Raw genomic sequence first — 15400 nt, 5'->3', positions numbered from 1 at the left:
TTGTCCGAGGAGTAGCGCCATTAATCTTGGCAGAAGAAAGTTCAAGAAAAAGAATCTCTAAGAATGTATTCAGCCAATGCTTATGGGCTAAGTTGTGGGGTGGAACCCAAACTTGAATAATGATCTTTGTAGACCTTTTATTCATGCATTCAAGTTTGAGTCATCATTGAGTCATCATTAACCTATTAGGCCTTTTCACACAGAGATCCCGCTAAATTTGCGGGAAGAGGAGACGTCTTTTTGCCGTCTTTTTGTGTCTGAAAGCGAGGTGAAAATTTGCCGGCCTGCTGATCTGTTCACATGATGAGGCATTTTGGGGAGCCAGAAGGCAGGATCAGCTATAGTAAATTAAATTGTGACGTGCAACAGGGGGCGTGTAGAGTGATAGTCGTAGGCCTTATGCGTCCGTGGGGCTTCAGATACAGCAGGTGTGTGATTTCAAAAAACCATGGCGGGAGAACCGACTGCACTTTGGTTAGCTTGCATTTGCTTTGCTGTTGCTGTTAGAATGTTAGAGTCTTGCGATAGATGTCTTCAGACAATAAAAAGTAATTTGGAAGGGAAATTGAAGAGAAGAGTTGCCCTTTATGCTCTGTGATTTCCCTTTGAAAATCAGAGGTTCACAAGCTACTGTGGCCTTGGTCAGTGGCGCCGCCAGTCAGAATCCTGTACGACTAAAAGCATAATTTATTCATGAAATCATTCAATATTACAACAATAAAAAAATAGCTTGTGTTTTGTCTTAATTGAAACATGCTTCGCGCACAAATAATAGCCTAGGGCAAAGAGAATGGACATCTCAACGTAAGGATATATTAGAAGATGATGATTGGTGTAAACTTTGTCACACGACGTGATAAGCAGTTCTGGCGTTTAAAAACGCAACGTTCCATTCAGTCATAAATCATTTAAGCGTAGGCCTAGTGCTCATTATGAAGAGAAAACAGCAGCTTAATATTTTTTCATGTGTTTAACAGTAGGCCTAGGCGTACTGTTACAAGGATACAAGGAAGTTTATTGTCACATGCATATAGTTACTGGAAGTAAGAAATGCAGTGAAATTATGTCTGGTGTCAGCCTATTTGTGCAAAGTGGGGGGGTAAAAAGTGCAGTAGAAGAGGGGTTTAGTAGATTAAGTGGCAAGGGCTGCATAAGAAAGGTGGGGGGAGGATTGGAATGGGGGGGCACCAACAAGGAGCACCCAAGAGCAACAGGGGCAAGGAAAAACTCCCTTACCAAGGAAGAAACCTTGGGCAGATCCACGGCTCAAGGGGCTAACCCAACTGCCAGGGTCTTGGTGTGTGTGTTGGGGGATGACAGGGGAGATGGGATAGTGTGCTGTGTATGTGGGGAGAGGGCAGTGTGCAATATGTGTGTTGGAGAAGCTTCCTCATGAGACAATGTGCTGTGTATTGGGGCAGTGTACTGCAAGTATGGTGAAGGGACTTACTATTGCAAGCAGAGTACTGTATGTATGATGTATGTGAGTGATGAAGATGTGTGTGTGGGGGGAGGGGAGTGTAGCAGTGACTGTGTGTGTGTGTGTGTGTAGTGTGTGTGTGGGTAGGTGGGGGCAGTGTGCTGTAAGTATGTAGAGGATGTGTGTTGGAGAAGATCCTGAAGACAATGTGCTGTGTATGTAGGGAGGGAGGGGGGGGCAGTGTGCAGCAAGTAGAGGAGGCTTACTGTAGCAAGCAGTGTGCTGTATGTATGTGTGGTGATGACAGTGATGATGTAAGTGTGTGTGTTTTTTGTGTGTGTGTTGGGGGTGGGGGGTGGGGGTGGTGGGGACAGAAAGGCTAGGCAAGGAACTGGGTAGATGGGGGAGAAATCAAAAATAATAAATAAAAAGTTCTATGGAGATGTGCAAAAGTTGGAGAAAGTCAGATATGTGTGCGTGTGTGTGTGTGTGTTTTGACGTATGATGAAATAAGAAAATAAATAAAAGGTCTGTAGCATAGGGTGAGGGATGTGAAAGTGCTAAAAGTCTAGTAGGTGTGTGTGTGTGTGTGGGGTCATGAGTGCTGAGGAGTGAATGAGTGCAAAGTCAGTATAGTGTGAGTTCAGAGTTGGGAAATGTTTGAGAGTGCTGAGGAGTGAATGTGTGCAAAGTCAGTATAGTGTGAGTTCAGAGTTCGATGGCCTGGGGATAAAAACTTCCCTGAGTCTCTCAGTTCTGGCTTTGTGACTACATAGGCGCGCTTCTTGATTTCAGCGTAGGAATAATCCATTGTTAGGATGAGAAGAGTCCTTCAGAATCTTTTGGGCTCTTAGGAGTACTCTTCTGGAATAGATATCTTGTAGAGCAGGGAGTTGAGTTCTTATAGCACGCTCAGCTGAGCGCACTACTCTCTGCAGAGTACTACAATCTCTAACTGTGGAGTTCCCATACAAGGTGATGATGCTACCAGTTAGAACACTCTCAACCGCTGAAGTGTAGAAGGCCTTCATGATGGATGTAGAAACTTTGAATTTCCTTAGCTGACGAAGGAAGTAGTCGTTGTCTGGACTTCTTCAGAACATATTGAGTGTTAACAGTCCATGTTAGGTCTTCAGTAATGTGGACACCAAGGTATTTAAAACTTGTGACTCTCTCTACAGGTTGCCCGCTGATCATTAGTGGGGTGTAACTGTAGTTCTGCTGCTGCCTTCTGTAATCCACTACCATTTCCTTGGTTTTATTGATATTCAGTGTCAAGCTGTTAGATTGACACCACTGTGCCACCTCATCAACCTGATTCAGGTAGAGCTGTTCATTGTTGTTACTAATCAGGCCCAAGATCACTGTGTCATCTGCAAACTTGATGATGGAGGTATGACTACTGTTGGCTTTGCAGTCATGTGTGTAGATGTTGTACAGCAGTGGACTCAAAACACAGCCTTGGGGAGCACCAGTGCTGATGGTTAATGAGTCAAATGTCAGACCCCCCACTCACTTGTGAACGGTTGGTGAGGAAGTCAAATATCCAGTGACACAGGGTGGTGTTCAGTCCTAAGGCCTTCATCTTTGTGACCAAGGTGAGAGGTACTATCGTGTTGAATGCTGAACTAAAGTCAATGAACAACATCCTCACATAATTCCCATTCCCCTCCTCCAGGTGAGTTAAGGTGGTGTGCATGAGGTTTGAGATGGCATCCTCTGTAGACCTGTTGGCTCTGTAAGCAAATTGGAGGGGGTCGAAGGAGGCAGGGAGGGATGAGCAGATAATGTTTTTCACAAGCTTCTCAAAACACTTCATCACTGTAGACGTCAGGGCTACTGGGCAGTAGTCATTCAGACATGATGGACTTTTGTTTTTCGTTACTGGAACAATAACAGACTGCTTGAGGCAAGTAGGAACTGTCTCTTGAGCCAATGATGTGTTAAAGATATAAGTGAACACAGGAGCTAACTGAGCAGCGCAGGATTTCAAAACCCTGTTAGAAATTCCATCCGGTCCAGCAGCTTTTCTACAATTAACCCTCCTAAAGGCATTGCTCACATCGACCTCAGAGACACAGAAAGGTGCATCCTCCTGTTAGCAGTTATGCCGAAGGCAGTGAGATTATTAGGCATTGCATCCTGTCACTCTGTTTGGAACATCGCAGTTCGGGTTGATAAGCTTCAGTTAATGTGAGTATGGATCGTCTCAAAGTTTGGGACAACCAAACAGCAGTGTAGGAAAAGCAAATCCTAATTGTTAGGTTACCATAGCTGTCTTTTCTCTAGGCCTGGGCCTATCGAAAAATCGCGACATAAGCACATTGGTTTCTTTTTTCTTTTCTTTCTTGTTCGCGTGTTGGGTAGTGAAGCGATAATGCATTTAAAGCATATAGGCTACATCATGTGAGCCAGAGCCGATATGGCCAGAGCTGCTGCTCTGTATAGGTATTCTGTCCCATCCACAGTTTGCTGAACTACTTGCGAAGTAGCCTATTATCACCGACATCACATGAAAGAGCTTTTTCTCAGCTTTTAAACGATGTTAGTGGTTAGTTGTTGTGGTAAACGGTTCGCGAGAAAAGTAACTTTAATTTAATCATATTCTTTGCTCGCCTCCCACCCATTCATCTTGGTGGAATACTTCGCGAACTTTACCTCAACACATGACAAACCATATATCAGAATAAACAGCAGACCTTACCGAACACAAAGGTGTAAAGCATGTCCCTGTACAGTTAGCCATTCCAGAGTAATCCGGTTTTAAATTGGCAGCAATGTCTTTATGCATGTCTCCAACTTTGCGGTTCCTAATGTGTTTAAATTGTTCAATAGGTCTACATGATTTTATAACAGGCCAAATACTTAACAAATGTTACAAATATCGCCTAGATATCTGTAAGCATTACAGTCAGAGGATATACATATAGGGCAGACAGACGCTCATGAGTTCATGCATTGTTTTTTCGCTGGATTTTAGGATAGCCTATTATGGCAACTGATTGCATTCCAAGCTACAGTCAACTCTAGCAGGCACGGAATGACTGGAGACTTTGTGAATTTATAGATTGACATAATGTGCTGTCTCTGCTATTGCTGCTTTTGATCAGTTAGATTTTTTTGCAATCTCCTGTGGTGGGCTGGACATAGCATCGAAATGCCAGCCCAGATTGCCCTTTCCGCCTTGACCCATTCACACTGGTGCCGGTGTTACATGGCAACTGGCACATATGTTAACTGGCTGCGTTGGTGACGTTTCACGAGTGATGACGTTTCTTTGACAGATAAGGCCGCTTGCAGATTTGTCACTTTCTGATGGAAACTGGAGACGAACAAATACAAATATGCATGACATATTTAAATGTCAAAATTGTGTGTAGTAGGCCTACGCTACATGCACTGGACCATGAATATGCCACCAAAACTATAAATAGCCTTATAATAACTCCACGTAGGTATGGAACCTGCTCCCTAAATGAAACCTCTTACATGAAAACCATTTATCTACGTACTTGCGCCACGAACCAGCCCTAAAGTCATAGTGAAATTTACTTCAATTAGTCTATACAATTAGAAGAAGTCAGCTGATGATTGTAGCAAGTTAACACGGCTGATGGTGTTGTCTTGCTACAGTTGCCCAAGCCAGTAGGTCTTCAAAGTATCATGGTTAAGTTTTCAAACATTTCACTGACTGGTGGTCAGGCTCTCTGTGGCCACCTAGTCTACCTGTAGCCTAAATTGAGGAAGCGTTGCTGGTCTAAAAATAAAAAAATAATAATAAAAAAATATATTTATTTTGATGGGGAGGATTGAACCCATGTCGACTGCGTGATCAAGCAATTAATGGACCCTTTCAAGAGAGTTCCATTATCAGCATCATAGTTGGCCCCACAAGACTTCCTTTTTAACATTCCATATGTTATCTTGATGTAGAGGAAGTAGATTGGGGCCCAAATAGAACGTTCAAGCATTGTTTTTGTTTTTATTGATGAAAGGCGCACGAACCTGTTGCCACAGGAGAAGCACCAACTTAAGAATTGGGAAGTAAAGTATCCAAAACACCATCAAACCCATGTTTACGTGTCAGCAACATTAATGTTAATAAGCCTAAAGAGTTTTGACTCACCCTGTGCGCAATTTTTTTGTGAAATATGGACACGTTATAGACTTCTCCTGCCCATTGCTGTGTGCGTTTCAATGCCTGTGTTTCATGAACGGAATTCTTAAAAGAATAGGCTGGACAAAAGGATACACAATTAGGCAACACATTTTTATTTTATTTATTTGCTGACGTTCATGTTCATGTGCCTCTACAGACACTTCAGGTAGGGGCGACCACAGCCTAACCTCAGTGAAACGTTTGTAAAACTTAACCATGATACTTTGAAGGCCTACTAAATGGCTTGGGCAACGGTAGCATGATAACATGGTAGCCAGATAACATGAACAGCTGTGTTAACTTGTTACAATTATAATAACGTTAGCTGACTTCTTTTAATCATACAACTGAAGTCAATTTCTGTGAGTGCCGTCAGCTGGTTCGTGGCGCAAGTGGATATGACGTCTGATTACCAAGCAAACAGGTCAATTTATTCGTGGATCGATACCCACGTGGAGTGTATTTAGGTTTTTGTTTTTTGGGTGGCATATTTATGGTCCAGTGCATGTAGTACTACATACAATTTTGACTTTTAAACATGTCATGCATATTTGTGTGCGTCTCTGGTATATCAGAAAGAGACAAATCTGCAAGCGGCCACATCTGTCAAAGACTCGTCATCAATCATGAAACGTCATCAACGCAGCCAGTTAACATGGGAGCCAGTTGCCATGTAACACCGGAACGAAAAAACTCGGCAAAATGTCTAGGGGGCTTGGTAGTAAATTTGGCGAGACACTTTGTCCCGCTGTTCCGCCTCGGTCTATGTGAAAGTCGTTCCGCGATTCTGGTACATAAAATCGCGGCGATTTCGCCAGTGTGAAAGGGCCTAATGAGATCAGATAATGAATAACACCTTATTCAAAAAATCATAAATCTTAGGGCAGTCCCACATTATATGCATAAAAGTCCCCAAAGCATTTTGTGAGCACAAAGTACAAAATGGATGTGGAGCTTGACCGATTAAGTGTCTGACTCTAGGAGTAAGATAAGCTCTATGAGATATCTTCATATGAATAAACTGATGATTTGGTTTTGAAGAGGTGTGATAAGTGGTAAGATATCATGATCATACAACAAAAATAAACCAGGGGGAACATGTTGCCCAGAAATTTGCTAAAAAAAATCCCCCAAAAGTTACCCCATGTTTCATCTTAATAATGCATACACTAGCACAGAGGGGAAACCATATACACAGGACACACACAGACTTGTAATCTTTAGAAGACGCACAACAACATCAACCAAAGAGGGCCTGCTTTTGTGACATTTTCAGAACTTTAGGTTTGAATTTAAAATGTAGAGTGCATTGAAAAAAATGTCATTTCAAAATATATTTTAACCACTAAATGTTTGATTTTGAAAATGCAACATAAAGCAAAAAAAAGCCAAGTGCAGCGTAAATATTAATTTATCATCCTGTACGCAAGGGGGCGGTAGGATTGTTTCGTTTACTGGTCCTTTCAGGCTTTAGGTCTTTTTAGGCTTGCTCCGATATTTTGTCTTGTTTATGCGTTAGATATAGCCTATTAAGCTTTGTTTTTGCATTACAAGGGGATTGGCAAGATAGGGTAGAGTATTGTACGCTTGCAATAGCATACGGCTTTGGTATTGTTAAGTTGATATCTGCGTGAAGTCTCCACTTCATGTTGCTTGGTAACTTTCCAAGCGCGATGCAAAGATCGGAAGGTCTTCACCTCGCGCCTCCAACGGTTGTGGTCTCCGGCTACGGAGGTCCCGCCCGTTCATCCTTGGTCAGTTTGAAGACGACATCACTTCTGCATTCGTTTGCGGTCCTCTATCGGCTATAACCGCACTATGTAAGTTTGCCAGATCGGGTAGCGGATCTGTAGTTTGATGGAATGAGACATAAGAAACTACAAATTTGACTTGCATGATGTCGCAATATCGTATCCTACTTTCATAAAATCATGCAACATATTCTACCTTGTCTATGGACATCGTTATTTACAAAGCCGTTGGATAAACAAATTGTGTGCGTGCGACAGAGGAAAAGTTATTTGGTGTTGCTTTAAAGGACATGCGAACACAGCACAGCTGGTACTGGTAAGAGCCTTCTAGGATGCCAGTTTGGTTCTTTTGGCAGATTGGTTGACAATGGTATGCTGTGATAGCCTGGCCACACACACCTGGATCTCTTTCTGGGAGATACTAGCCTGGAACACCATAATTCACTAACGTTTCCAGATAAGCTGCCATATCAGCGACTATAGTTATAGTTAGTGCTATACTTTTGAAATCGAAAGTGGCTGTGGTAAACGGTAGTGATAGAAATGCATGGGGTTTAGTTCATAATGCCAATATGGCAGTTGTCTACACATATCCCGCGACTTCCGCAGCCAAAAGTCAACATGTGAATACATCGCGGCAACTCTGCGTGTTGATTGGCCGTCTGGAGGAGAGGGAGGCGGAGACTGAGAAGAGCCTGACGGAGCATGTGCAGTCAAACCAACAGCTGATGCTGAAGATTGAATAACTAAAGAAACTCCTAGAGGAAAAAGACAACTCACTCACACAAGCCAATCAGAGGTGTGTGTGTGTGTAGAGGAAGAAAACGCACTGAGTTGCAAATTCACATTTATTGTAATTCCATTAGAGATTACGATGTACAGTATATGGCAAATTAGTTTTAGGTGTAGAGTGTATGGTATGATTTCACCCCCCCTCTCTCTTTCTGTCTGTGTGTGAGTGAGTGAGAGAGATGAGCAGGATTTTAACAGACATAATGTGTGTTTGTGTGTGTGTGTGTTCATAAAGACTGTGGCTCTTTGAACTCTGACCCTGACAGGCCAGTTCAGGAAGTAAAGGAATGGCTGCAGCAAAGATGGTTGATTACGAAGATACTTCCTGAGAGGCCATTTCCTGTCCCCGGCAATGTATGCAAATAGGGTAGCAGTAGCACACGCCCCGCACATTTATGCAGTGATCGGGCTCTCTTTTTCACATTGAGGTCTATGGCAGAATCCAAGAATTTCCCAGAATTTTTCAAAGCCTTATTTTTCTGAGCAATGGATGCACATTTCGGACACGGTATCATGATCTCCAAACCCTCCTCCCCATTTCAGGAGAATGTCGTGACAGTATGACCCTCCAGTCGGGAGAAAATCAACATTAATGAAGGTGTACACAGACAAAATTCAACATGCACCAAGTTTTAATCTGTTCCAATAGGGGTTCTGACCAGGAATCCATGGAGAAAACTTTGACCAAAAACTAGGCCTAATGTTTCCAGCAGATGACCTGTCTATAGGTAACGATAAACAAACTCAAAGATTGTAATTCTTGATTTCGCTTACAAACTGACGGTTTTATGCGTTCACTAAACAAAGATTATGGAAATTGAACACCACTTTTCCATCAAAAAGCTTGTTGTAAAAGGCATAACTTGGTACATTTAAGAACTAGGTTCGCTAGCTCTGTGTGTTATGAGTCCCATAGAACACTGCCATCTAGACCACTGGATTAGAAAGTCTGTCAGCAGGCGAATTAGAGGTAAGTCAAGTCAAGTCAAATGTATTTATATAGCACATTTCAAAGCAATAGCATTGCACCAAAGTGCTTTACATAAAATAATAATAATAATAATAGTAATAATACATACATACATACATACATGCATGCATACATACATACATACATACATACATAGATACTTTATTGATCCCCAGGGGAAATTCAAGGTCTCAGCAGCAGCATACATACAACACAAACACATTCTTTAACAGCAGAAAGAGTAATTAAAGTATATAATATAAAAACACAACTAAGCAGTAAGGACAGTAGAAGATAAAGAATATGCTAAATATACTAAAATACAAATTATACTAACACTTAATACAATTTATAAAAATATACTAAAATACAAATTATACTAACACTTAATCTAAATCAATTCTAAAAACAGTATCCACATAGTGGTGATTAATAAATCAGAGGCGCTTGCAATGACTGAGGCAGGGACTGAGCCTGTGATTCTCTGTGCATAGTAAGGTATGGTAAGGTGCTCTAAGGTGCTCTGTGTGAATGAGTGTCATGGTGGTAGTGCAATGGTGATAGTGGTCATGGTGATAGTGCAAATGAGTAAGTCAACAGTGCCAGGTGGAGACCCAGATACTTGTAGGTGCTAACCACCTCCACATTGACCCCATCAATGTGGACTGGTAGCAGAGTGGGCTTAGACCTGCGGAAATCCACCACCATCTCCTTGGTCTTTGAAGTGTTAAGTTGAAGATGATTGAGTTTGCACCATTGCACAAAGTCCTCCACCAGGCTCCTGTACTCCTCCTGCCCGTTCCTGATACACCCCACAATTGCAGTATCATCAGAAAACTTCTGCATGTGGCATGACTCGGTGTTGTAGCAGAAGTCAGATGTGTACAGGGTGAACAGGACTGAGAGAGCACAGTTCCCTGTGGCTCGGTGCTGCAGATCACAGTGTCAGAGAGACAGTTCTTCAGTCTGATCGAACTGTGGTCGCCGGGTCAGGTAATCTGTAATCCAGGTTACCAGGTGAGCGTCCACACCCATCTGCAAGAGCTTGTCTCCCAATCTGAGGGGCTGGATGGTGTTAAAAGCACTTGATAAATCAAAGAACATGCATGATTCTCACAGCACTTTTCCCCATGTCCAGGTGGGAATGTGTCCTGTGTAGAAGATAAGTGATGGCATCGTCCACGCCCACTTTCTCCTGGTAAGCAAACTGTAACGGGTCTAGTGCATGGCGTACCTGGGGTCTGAGCATGCCTAAGACCAATCGCTCCATTGTCTTCATCACATGTGATGTAAGAGCGACAGGTCTGTAGTCATTAAGCTCACTAGGGTGTGGCTTCTTAGGGACAGGGGTGAGACATGATGTCTTCCACAGTGTTGGAACTTGTCCAAGGCGTACATACATACATACATACATACATACATAAATACATACATACATACATATAAACATATAAAATAAGGGAGAGGTGAGGGGGTCAGGGAGTGTTAAAAGCTAGGGAGAAGAGGTAGGTCTTTAGGTTGGATTTAAAACTACTAATAGTGGGGCAGGATTTCACAACATCTGGAAGGCTATTCCAAAGCTGGGGAGCATAGACAGAGAAAGCTTTGTCACCTTTGGATTTAAGAGAGGCAGAAGGAACACAAAGAAGACACTGGGAAGATGATCGAAGAGGTCAGGTCTAGGAGGACAGTAAGGAATTAAAAGATCACATAAATACTGAGGTGCTAAACCATGTAAAGCTGTGAAAACAAACAGAAGAATTTTAAAATTAATTCTGTGTTCCACAGAAAGCCAGTGCAGTTTAGCCAACACAGGTGAAATGTGGTCACGTTTCTTAGATCCAGTCAGTAATCTGGCTGCAGCATTTTGGACCAGCTGGAGTCTGTTTAAGGTAGATTTAGTTACACCTACATACAGTGAGTTGCAGTAATCAAGTATAAGGATAAATCATGTATAAGGATTTCTAAATCATGTAGGAGAGAGAAGACTTGAGCTTTGCTATTGTTCTAAGTTGGAAAAAACTACCCTTGACAACGCTGTTGACTTGCTTATTAAAAGTCAGAGAAGAGTCTAGGAAAACACCTAGGTTCTTGACCACACTGTGATGGTTAACAGACAGAGGGCCAAGAGCCTTGCTTACATTGTTGACAGAATTAGGTGGTCCAAAAATGATTACTTCTGTTTTGCTGTCATTTAGCTGTAAAAAGTTGTTAGCCATCCAATTCTTAATGTCATTAAGACAAAGAAAAAGGTTGGTCAATGAGCAGGAATTTTCAGGGGCCACCGGTATATAAAATTGAGTATCATCTGCGTAGCAGTGGTAACGAATATTGTATTGATTGAAAATGGAGCCCAGGGGAAGCATGTATAAAGAAAATAATAGAGGCTCTAAGAGGCCCTAAAATAGAACCCTGGGGGACACGACATTTAATGGGAGCAGATGATGATGAAGCATTGCCTAAATGCACTGAAAAAGATCTATCAGTTAAGTAAGATCTGAACCAATTTAATACAGTGCCTTGCAGACCAACTTCAACATCCAGGCGTTTTAAAAGGATCTTGTGGTCAATGGTGTCAAAAGCAGCACTAAGATCTAACAGGACCAGAAGTGGTCTAAAACCAGATTTAAACTTGTCAAGGATATTAGAGGTGTTTAAGGAAGAGACCTGTGACAGAACAACTTTTTCTAAGATCTTAGAGAGAAAGTGCAATTTAGAAATGGGCCTATAATTTTTCAAATCAATGGGATCAAGGAAAGGTTTTTTCAGGAAAGCGTGTTTGAAGCCAGAGGGTACTACTCCATTAGCCAGGGAGTGGTGCTCAAGATAAAAAGGGCAAATAGCCGCAAAAAACTTCTTTGAAAAGGTGAGATGGAAGAATATCAGAGTGGCAAGAAGAGGGCTTCATATGAGAGACCACGTCTGACAGCTGTGAGGAAGAGACTGGTTGGAATTGTTGGAGGCAGCAAATTACAGACTGATACAAAGCAGGATCAGAAAGGATAGGCTATTTGTGGATCTGGGTGGCTTCTCTGCCGTAAAGATTGTCTCAAAAACACGTGTGCTGATCCACAAATGCAAAAACGAAAACGGCGTGTGCTGGTGATCCACAAATGCAAAATTAGATTTCACAAAGGCAATTTTCAGTTTTACAAATGCCATTTGATTTACACATCTACAATTGTGAAAACAAATTTACAAGTTACAAATATGATTTTTTCACGTGTGGATTTGTGCGACTTTCATGCGAAGAACGTCTCTAAAATACATAGGCCTAACTTTGGAAAGCGAAGAATGCGTGTGCTGGTGATCCACAAATGCAGAATCACATTTCACAAATGAAATTTTCGGTTTTACAAATGGCATTTTATTTACAAATGCACAGCTATATCAATATACGAGGTATAAATAATTTATTTGTAGGTATCAAAACACACATGCAAATCAAGAAATATTTGTGGATCCCCCTCTGTGCATATCCAAATATTATTGAGACAAATTTAGCTCTCTGCATCTGGTCCAGATGTAGCCGTTTACATAGTGGCAGCAATCTGTTCTACAGGGAAGTTTCACGTCTGCGTAGCCTTGCGTAATGACGTAGTTATACAGGCGTCGTCTAGTAAATATCCGCATTACATACACACAACAGGGAAGACGCCAAGATGGTTTACGTGGCTAATGGTGAGTGGCAGTGTTTGATATAATGATAATACTGAATGTGTTCATAATACAAATTGTGAGAGTCATTTAATTGACATAATGACAATTGAACATTAGGTCGGCATAACGCTGAAGTTGGCATTACGCTTTCTATAGCTAGCGATATCGATACCATCCACTGTTCAGCTAGCTAGCAACTAGCGATAAGTTACCCTAGCTAGATAAATTTGTAAGCAATGTCAGTTTACAATGGCACAGCTTTGAGGTTCAAAACCACACATATGTATTCCTAAATTGATCAGCTGGCTGTTGTTCATGAAGATGTGAACGTAACTCTATGCCAATCCCCCTCTGTGAAATAGCGATGTGGCTAGCGTTACTCTTACAGGTATATCTAAAACACCCCCAATTATCATCACCACTTTTGTTCGAAAATTCTGTTTTTGTTTTTTATGTTTTTGAACACTTCAAAATAACATTTGCTAAATGAATCTTACATTTTTCAGTAGCCATAGGTGTGTAGATTTGAACAAAATCTGGTTTGGTTCTTAACGGGCGCATTTACTGCCTGAAATTTTGTTTACCACGCTCGGAGTTATAGTGCTGGCCTGATGGCTCGCCTATTTACGCCGTTTCAACGATGAACGGTTAGACCGATAATTCTAGTCATGAAATTAAAACTCCACTGGAGCTCGGATGTGTACTGCGTGTACACATCCGCTTGGAGCTCCAGTGGAGTTTTAACTTACAACACTGTTTACAGCTCTTCGAGTCACGGTAAAATGTCATTGTTGGTACATAGCTAATTTAGATACACCTATGGTGTGGGTGGGGAATCCGCCGTCTTGGTTTGTATAGAAATGGATATTAAGTGACACATACACGCAAGACGGCGGAAATACGGGACCGACGGTAATAGGGGGAGTTCTGATATCTATATATCACTGCAAGTTAGCGTGGTTATTGTTGTAACGTTATGACACTTTTAAATAAGCATTGCCGTTTCTTGGCAGCACGACGAAATTAAGTAACAAAATCTGGAGTCGTGCCAAACACAAGGGAACACACCGATCGATCAGTTCTACAAGAGCTGGCAATATTTGCATAATAACGTTTATTGATATATAAGTCAACGATCACCAGTAGAATTTTGGGTGAGAAGATATTTTGGTGTGGTAGCTTTAGTTCTCCCGAGGAATAAGGAGACATCTGTCATATCTCAATGAGATCAAAAATAAATTTTCAAGAAAGGTTCCCCTGGATCATTATCAACTCAAGCATGAGATTATTGTGAAATCATGTAGCTTCATCTTATTTAGCCTAATATGTTTCATGTAGGCCTATGTAAATGCTGGCGTGGTGCATATTAGTTATCTTGTAAAGAAAACCTAGTGGTATGGTGATATGATCATAGTAGTCGTTTTCATTTGTGATATGAATAATATGGCCACCATTTAGTTGATACCATTTATGTTGTTTTTGCCAAATACTAAATGTTTGTATTTCATCTCAGGCCAGGTCCTGGACAACAGGACCCAGTCACCATGGAGACTCTCTTTTCTGACAGACATGTTTTGGACTGCAGTTGAATTTATTGGTTTATTGTAAGTAATTTCTGTGAATCCAAATAATAGTAGCATTACACCAATGCAATGTGTGATAGTACCACTTTGTTGAACTCCTGTTATTACTATTACAGTAGTGGTAACGGATGTGTCAATAACAAAGTGATATTGGGCAGTTATTAATGATTTTTCTCTTTCTCGTCTCCCTCTCTAGCTTTCAGACACTTGTCCAGCCAGATTTATCAAAGGATGGAAACAGTGCTTCGTCTCGCTTCAGTGATGGCAGAGGGTAAGTCCATCTAAACTGATCTGCGGTAATGAGAAATGCAAAGTGTCAAAAGTTCTTAAGCTTCCGTTTAGCTCAACAGCTGTGAAAAGTCAGGTGAGACTTTTAACCTTTGTAACATCTGAAGTGTCTTAGTACCAGAATAAAGAAAATATACAAAGAAATTGCACACATACATTGTACAAACCTGCCAAAGCTCACACAAGCATGTATTAATCATGTTAATATCCTTCAATTAAGCAATAAGCCCTGAGAGGCCGTATGTTACACTGATTCTACAACAGCTAAGGGGTGTTGTTAGGCACGACGCGCTAGCAGAGTCCCTAAAACCCCCCTTAGCTGTTGTAGAATCAGTGTCTGACAAGGTGTATGTTTATGCTGCATTTTACAACGGCATCGAACATGATTCAGCCAATCCTAGTCAAGGACCGGAACTATCAGTTTTAGAATTGTCAGTAAATACAGAGGGTGAAGTATAAATACAACGGTCTAGATTATTATTATTTTTTTATTTTTTTTTGTGGTGGTGCTAAATCATTTGCATAGTTGAGAGTGTGTTATCATGAATGAGATGTACTCCTCTTAGTGTGCCCTGATGCAGTAATGTCAAACACTTGGACACTACACTGAGTGTAATGTTTGTATGTTTAAGCTTATATTGAACAGTAGTGCAACATTAATGTAATGTTTATGCAGTCCTCCAGGTTACCCTGGTAGCCGGAGGCGAATGGGGAGGATAAACCACGGAGGGGGGCCCAATGCTCCCCCAATGGGTGGAGGAGGATGAGGAAGGTGAG

At 41.5% G+C, this 15400-nt stretch overlaps 1 protein-coding gene across 1 annotated transcript; it reads left to right on the top strand.

Annotated features, from left to right (window-relative positions):
- The first annotated feature begins 12668 nt into the window (after positions 1-12668).
- Positions 12669-15399, top strand: selenok (selenoprotein K). Its single transcript, XM_048241400.1, has 4 exons — positions 12669-12773; positions 14266-14356; positions 14532-14606; positions 15300-15399. The coding sequence occupies exons 1-4, from the start codon at positions 12755-12757 to the stop codon at positions 15397-15399; spliced, it is 285 nt and encodes a 94-aa protein (XP_048097357.1). The 5' UTR covers positions 12669-12754.
- Position 15400: the final 1 nt, after the last annotated feature.

The sequence above is a fragment of the Alosa alosa genome, chromosome 4 (assembly GCF_017589495.1).
Source record: "Alosa alosa isolate M-15738 ecotype Scorff River chromosome 4, AALO_Geno_1.1, whole genome shotgun sequence".
NCBI classification, from domain to species: domain Eukaryota; kingdom Metazoa; phylum Chordata; class Actinopteri; order Clupeiformes; family Clupeidae; genus Alosa; species Alosa alosa.
Note: the sequence above shows the minus strand (reverse complement) of the source record. Positions and strands in the feature narration are given on the sequence as shown.